At 35.7% G+C, this 7,504-nt stretch overlaps 1 protein-coding gene across 1 annotated transcript; it reads right to left on the bottom strand.

The window, feature by feature from the left end:
* Positions 1-3,661: 3,661 nt before the first annotated feature.
* PAAG_08938 (arrestin domain-containing protein) lies at positions 3,662-5,843 on the bottom strand (the record flags this gene model as incomplete). Its single annotated transcript, XM_002789108.2, has 5 exons — positions 3,662-4,531; positions 4,594-5,022; positions 5,168-5,480; positions 5,569-5,712; positions 5,779-5,843. The coding sequence occupies 5 exons, from the start codon at positions 5,841-5,843 to the stop codon at positions 3,662-3,664; spliced, it is 1,821 nt and encodes a 606-aa protein (XP_002789154.1).
* Positions 5,844-7,504: the final 1,661 nt, after the last annotated feature.

Below are 7,504 nucleotides of genomic sequence, written 5' to 3'. Positions count from 1 at the left end.
AAATACTGAAGTATTATCTTTGATACTTTATGAATTTTCATCAGAATAATTTAGATACAGACCTGCCCTTCAGATTGATATTAGTAATTCACTCTATTTAAGCTCAATTGAGGCAATTGACCAGATCAAAGAAATACAAGCAATACAAAAAAAGATTTAAAAACAGTTAGAGAAGATTAAAACTATGCAAAAGATGTACTATGATTTTAAATATAGTGCAAAGCACTTTTATATAAGGAATTGAGTGCTTCTCAATACAAAGAATTTTCACATACTCTATTTTAATAGAAAATTAAATCATAAATTTATTAACTCTTTTTAAATCATTAAATCTTAAAATATACAGATATATAAACTCTCTCTTTCACATTTAATATGCAATATTCACTTTATTTTTCATATCTCACTGCTTGAATCTTATAAAATAAGAGATAATACTACTTCATCTTTAGCACTAAAGCTAGTGAATGATGAGAATGAATTTCAAGTTGAGAAGATATTAAAGAAAGAGAAATATCAGAGTAAAGAATGATATTGTATACACTGAAAGATCTATAAATCTTTAGATGATATATAAAAATCTCTTGAAAATATTCAAAAGACTAATGCATTTAATATTATTGAGTAATAGAAATTACAATAACAAGCATGCTGAACTCACTTTGAAAAGTACACTAAATACTAATTCTCTCTCATACATACACTCTTTTCATTACTTTTTTTCAAATGAGTTTTTTTTTTTATATGGTTTTAATAGGGCAAACAAGGCATCAAAAATTATCAAGTCTTCAGAAAAAATTTATTTCACTATTGTCTGAATAAGTCAAGAGCTCAGATATATATCTCTAGTTCTCTCTGACTTAATTTCTATTTACAATCATCACAGTCATCATACACTGCTCAGGATTAGCAATTCTTCTCTTCTTAAACTCAATACTCTTCTTAGCAGCCAACTTAGAGTTCTTCATCTCATACATAACTTCTTTCTTCATATTCTCTTACTTATTCTTAGAGAATACTATCAGCACATCTGTAGTTTTAATTCAGTGTTGAATACAATAGGCAATATCAATCAAGACAGCAGCATGAGCTTTTAATGAATGAATAGCATAAGAGAAAGTTGTTAACACTGCTATCAAACATAGTAGCTTGACTCAATAATATGAGACCTTCAAAGCTGCTAAGGTCAGTATCTATAAAAAAAAAAGCAACTGTGATGCTAAAGCTCTCTATACTAGCTTCTTGTCCTCATACTGCTTATCATACTGCTTATCAAAGTACTTTATAATCAGATTCTCTAGATTCTCACACTCACTTACTAAAGCACTTATCTTCATACTGCTTATCAAAGCACTTTAGAATAAACACCTTCTAGAAAATCAGCACAGATCAGCACTTCTCAAAAATTAATCTTTTAGTATTAGCACTTTCTGAAGAATAAAATCAGCACTTCATAAAGATTTAGATTACTGCATTATTAATTTCTCATTTAATGAAAGATTAGAGATAAAATCTATTGCTACTCATTTATATATATAAACACTTTGAATTCTTAAATTTTTTTTGAGAGATTTAATGATTAGCTATTATTCAATTCTACATATATCTTTCATTCACTGCTATTTTCTTTCCTTCATAGCACTTACAGCATCTATATATCTACCCTCTTCTGATCTTAGTTATAGAGCTTCTCATGCTTCCTTTTGACGCTCAGTTCATCCACTTTAGTGTCCTTACAACTGCAAAATTTTAATTAATAAGAGATTAATTGAGAGTCAGAAGAATGCGATTAAATGATAAGTCAAGCTGCTTGATGAAAATAATTATTCTTTTACAGCTAAACACATTAAAGATTTTATAAATTCAATACTTAAACATCAGCATTTAGATTCTACTATCTTCTCTTCAAAATTTAGCAAGATGTGAACTTATAGATTCATTGAATACTTATTTAAATATAAGAGAGTGAAACAGAAGTCAATAAATTCAAAGAGAGTGATAGTTGAATATATTGAATATATCAATATATGATTTGAATATCTTCAAATTCTGTTTAAGCAGTATTAATTTCATATTTGTATCATAGACAACTTCAATAAAATTGAATTTCAAAAAGAATAAAAATATGGAGAATAAGTTATAACTACTTTTAAAGAAACTAATTTCATCATTTCTTCATTCTTTTTAAGAGATTTGATTACAGTTATTGAATGTGTATTCATAAATAATCATGTTATTTCATTATTGATAATCTTGATCTCTAAAATATATTTGAAAAATTGATATATACAGATAGATTTATTTAGCAATTATAGAATTACTATATCAGATACTAAATTTACAAATGATGAAATTGAATTTGAATGACTCAAACATTTCAATACTGCTATAGAAAAGAGATAGAAAAGAAGTCATCAATTATTATTAATAAATAATTATGAATTTCATATTACTGAGAAGTTTATATAATATATAGATCTTCATAAAATAATTCTATATAAATTTTTATCATATATTACTCATTTGCTACAATCTGTGAATAGTTTATCATTTCAGTAATATAAGTATTATCATTCAAAAGCAGTCAACTACACTGCATGTTATAATTTTATTAAGTATGAAAAATAGTAGTTTCTACAAGACCTCTCAGCTATGCAAAAGCAGATCTTTAAATTTGATATAATAGCTGTACAATGAGCTCAATGTGACATATATTCATGAAATTCTAACTAAGTTTTCAACACTATTAAGCAGTGAATCTCATCATCTTCTTCATTGCAAATTTATAAAAATGAGAATGATTCAAATCACATATCTATCTCTTCTTCTTAGCTATTCTTATCAAAAATAATTCAAAAGCTGAAACATCATATTAATATTGCAGAAAATACTATACAAAGTATTAGAGATACTCTCAAATTGAAATCATTCATCTTAATATGTCATTTGAATAAGATATTCAAAATAAGTCTAATTTATGTAAAATTTAATGAGCAACAAATCATTGAATTAGAGAACTTTCTCAACATCAGTAAACATCAGAGCTAAAACAATCTGTAATCAGATTCAAGTAGAGGAAATCCTCACTATTAAAGATGTCAATAGAAAAATCAAGCAGTGTAAGAATAATGAAGCTGAAAAAGAGCAGAATAAGTGATAAAGACTTAAAAGTTAATTTCATGAAAATTGACAATAACTCATTTACATCAAACAGAAGAGGAATTAAATTGATTTAAAAATGGCACACATACTGAAAATGATGTAGATAATCTTTTTATTATAGATTAGCTACTGGTTGTTGATATAGAGTGCAATAATGAGGATGTGATTCAAGATTTTTATCATTTTGGTGTTTTTATCATTTTGATGTAGCATACCCACATGAGGTGTGGGTTGCGCAGCGGCACGATTACTATGTAAACATTGAAACCCTCTAAAAATAATAACCGTCCCAAATTCCCACTCTCCCAGAATTCCCTTCAAGGAAATAGAAAATCGTTAGACCTGCTACAACGCCGTTTGTATTCCGAGAAAGCCACGTGCACCATAAAATTTGGAACACAAAGAAAAAGGGTAAAAAATAAAGTCCAAAATATATGTACAGTATATGGGAAATGCAAAATATGTTTAGAGGGATGTAGCATAGAACCATGCCACACGGTTATAACCACTCAACGCGGGAAAGCGCTTCCGGCATACTTGGTCGCCGTGCTGCATCCGGACGACCAGTAAAACCATTGGTATGGTTCCGGTCGCGAAAGCGAAATCGTGGACGGTTAAATCTCTCGGTGAACGAAAGATGTCTATTGGGACTCGGGGAGCGGTTCCGTTGTGGAGGTGGCATAGGGCCTGTGCAGGCCCCACCGGCTATGGCTGCTCGATAGTCCGGTAAATCGTAGCTGCATTGCGTTACTGCATGTAAACGAACAGCAGTGGCGTAACTAGGGACCCGGGAGAGATGTTCGACTTCACTGATCTGCGAGCTGGGTGTAGCCACCCCTGAAGGGATGTTCTCATCATCAGATAGCCATCGTGGCGATGTACAGTACGCACTGGCATAAGGGGGGCGTTGTGCATGTGCAACCACGAATGCGGTGGAGTCCCCGCGACTCAATCGCTGGGGGGATTGGCTGGATGATTCAAGGGCTGTATCCGCCGATTCCGAAGTAGGTGTCACAGATGCGGAGTTGTTATGGTGCAGGTTGCTCAATTGGGTATGCAAGGCAGCGGGCGAGACGTCCCGGTTTTCTGAGGTTGTCATTACGGCAAGGCTGTCTAGAGAAATATTCCGGCTAATCGATAAGAAAGGGGTTCCCGGATCACTTTCATTTCCTGGTGTTTGATAGCCGCTGGGATCAAGTGAACCATAGAGCTGATCAAATTGATGGTCCCCGTAAAGAGGGGGGGCCTGCAGTGCCATGGTATGAACAGCTCGCTGGGCAGATTGCGAAGATTGATCAATAAGATTGTTATTGTCATCGATTGGGAGATTAGGGGAAATAAAAATGGAAACAGGGAGGCCGGCACGGAGCTGGAATTGTTAGCGTTATGGCTGGTAAGCTTAAATACACATATAGGGGAAACAAGCAATACCTCAGACGTGTGGCCATCCGGGTTCTGAAGCTGGACTCTGAACTTCAATTTGTGCCTGATTTTAATACCGTTCGTATCGGTGTCCTGCAAACATTTGCTGAGAGACTTCGGGAGATTGAATATTCTACAACACTCAAATCCTTCAACAGCACCATCCGGATCTTGAGACTTATCCTGTTCGCCCAGTGTATAAGACTCATTAAAGATTACTTTGGTCGATTTGTGGGACACTTGCAGAGCTTCGGGATCGTCGGGGTTTAGGATAAAATCGTGAGTCTCAACGAGTTGTGTCGAAATGGTGCCAATGACAAGGCCTTTTAGCAAGGGAACAATGCGGAAATCCACCTGCACGGAAGTTCCAAATATTATTGCTTTACTTGGCGTTGATATTGAATACTCGATTTTATTCGGCCATACGTTTTCCACTGACTATCGCAACAGGTGTAAGCCTTGAACAAATCCTATAAAAAAAGAGAGAGAGAGAGAGAAAGGGAAAAAGAAGGGGAAAAAAAAAAGAAAAAGAAAAAAAAGGGCAGGGAGAGAGAGAGTCAAAATTTAAAACAAGAAGACATACCATTGCATGCGAGAGCTCCAAAGCACTTGGATCCAATGTTCGAATAATCCTCAATGGCTTCCGCACTACTATATCTTTGGCATATTTCCGACCAATCTCACCTTTGAATCGATATGTAATCCAAGTGTCACGCAGTCCCTCGATGCTTTCGGGGAGAGATCCCGGGAGGATTATGTCGAACGGGAACTCGTAGTTGCCTGCTGGCAAGCACTCCATCTTGCCCTTACCAGCATCTTTAAACGACCAAGCTTTCTCAAAAACATTGTGTTCCCGGACTGATCTTCGGCGGCCACCAGAAATTGGAACCTGCACGCTGTATATATTTCAGTCATTAGTCAGAATGGTGCACAAGCACTCTCGCCTTTTTGGGCGCTTATGTAGAGTTTACGTGTGCAACTCACAAAACTCTCGACTTCCCGGTGAGATTCAATCTCAAGAATTTGATGTGCAGGGGCTCTGAAAGACAGAGGATCACTTTCCCCTTGAGCAGAGTACTGGCTGCTTCATGCTCGTTTCCGCGAAACACAATATAATCATCCTCGAGTCTGTGTACCATTCGTTAAATTTCCTCCAGCAGTAGAGACTACACAGGGGGGTGCCTAGATACAGACCTGATATCAAAATATTTCGCCTGGCTTGCAGTTCCGCTGCTGCTAGAGAAAAGAGTAAGAGGCATGGCAGGTCAATGATAAAAGGGCCTCTAAAAAGACAGGATAAGGAAAACAAGAGAGAGAGACACGCTTAGTCATTAGAGAGAGACTACGGTTTGAAAGTTGAAGTTCGAGGACTGTGAGAGTGAGATTGAGAGTGAGATAAAGATTCAGAGTTAGATAGAGGGAGAGGATGGAGAGGAAGAGGGCGCACGGTCAGTGCTGTCATCCAGCCCTGTGGCAAGGAGTCACACTTTATTATGGAGGAGAGATAATATTAATATGGATCCATTGCTGGTTTAATGTCTCTACCTCCGTACCCAGCTAGTTGCGTTAACCTAGCCAGCGCTAGGTTCCCAGTAAGAATAAATGTTATGGGATGGGATGAAATGTGCCAGCCAATTTCTTGTACGTTAATAGCTAGAAGAGGAAAGGAACAATAATTTAAGTAGGGAGTGGGTTGGGTTTAGTTAGGTATTATATTCTCGGTAAAAGGCTTGCTCTGTTGCTAACTTTAGTTAAAAGATCAGATTTACAGGCTGGTTAGAGAAAAGCGAGCCACTCTAGATAGGAAGTTTTCAAACTCATTGATAAGTTATTGGTAAGTTATTGTGGTTGTTCTAATTTGGTTAACTAACTTTAAGTTAACTAGTCAACTAACTAGTTAGTTAGTTAACTATATTTTTGTTAGTCAGCTGTTGCTGATGGAACCCTCGACTATAGGGCTGGTCAACTAATTGCCTTCTCGGGAGATATAACAACGTATTTTTAGTTAACTACCACTTATTCTTCCCCATATCCCCCATATGAATCCGCCTTTTTTTTTTTTTTTTTTTTTTTTTTTTGAGAGAGAGAGAGAGAGAGAGAGAGAAATTCGCGCCCCTCTGACCCAATGAAGGTATGCGCAGTTACAAGCTATTACGTATGTACGCACATGTGCAATAAGGTACCAAGGATTCAAAAAGTTTGATATTATATACAACACGGTTAAGATTAGGGAATGATCCACCGCTATTCTTAGTGAGAACCCAACAAAAAGCCAGCTGCCTGGATAGCGCCGTTAGATATATATGTTCCAAGTTGTCAGCGACTACGTGCGTAGCTGCTTATTGTCAACTACGAAAGTGTTGACTTCTTGGCCGAATCATCACTTTCGAGGTTATCAAATTCAGATTCATCAGCAGAGTGACGTGGGAAATTTCTTCTGTCTCGGCTGATCAGCCAGTTTCGAAACTGTTAACTGCGCTGAAAGTCATCTTCAAACTCGAGAGAAATTTAACTAGCCAATGGATGGATGGGATGGATTCAGAGCTAGATTAATTATCATAGAATTTGCACGTTGTCACTAACTAATAATTAGTTAACTGGTTAGTTGGTTTATCAGCATCTCTTTTGCTCGTAATCATATCCAGCGCAACTTTATGTAGTTAGGGAAAACATGACACAATATTGCTTAGCTGTAAACTCACTAACTAATTAATAACTAAGTTAGTTGTTAATTTAATAACTCAAATTTATTGTTGGACTCTGTCCTGAAACTGCTCAGGTGGGGACATCCATGTTGATTGCTAGTTAGATTGAGACCAACTAGTTATATTAACTAACTGATAAACTAATTAGTTAATGCAATCCCTCTCTATTAAAACACACCTTCAATAGAAATATTGAAATTTGAAGATTCAAATAA

Source organism: Paracoccidioides lutzii (assembly GCF_000150705.2).
Source record: "Paracoccidioides lutzii Pb01 unplaced genomic scaffold supercont2.54, whole genome shotgun sequence".
In the NCBI taxonomy this organism is placed as follows: domain Eukaryota; kingdom Fungi; phylum Ascomycota; class Eurotiomycetes; order Onygenales; family Ajellomycetaceae; genus Paracoccidioides; species Paracoccidioides lutzii.
Note: the sequence above shows the minus strand (reverse complement) of the source record. Positions and strands in the feature narration are given on the sequence as shown.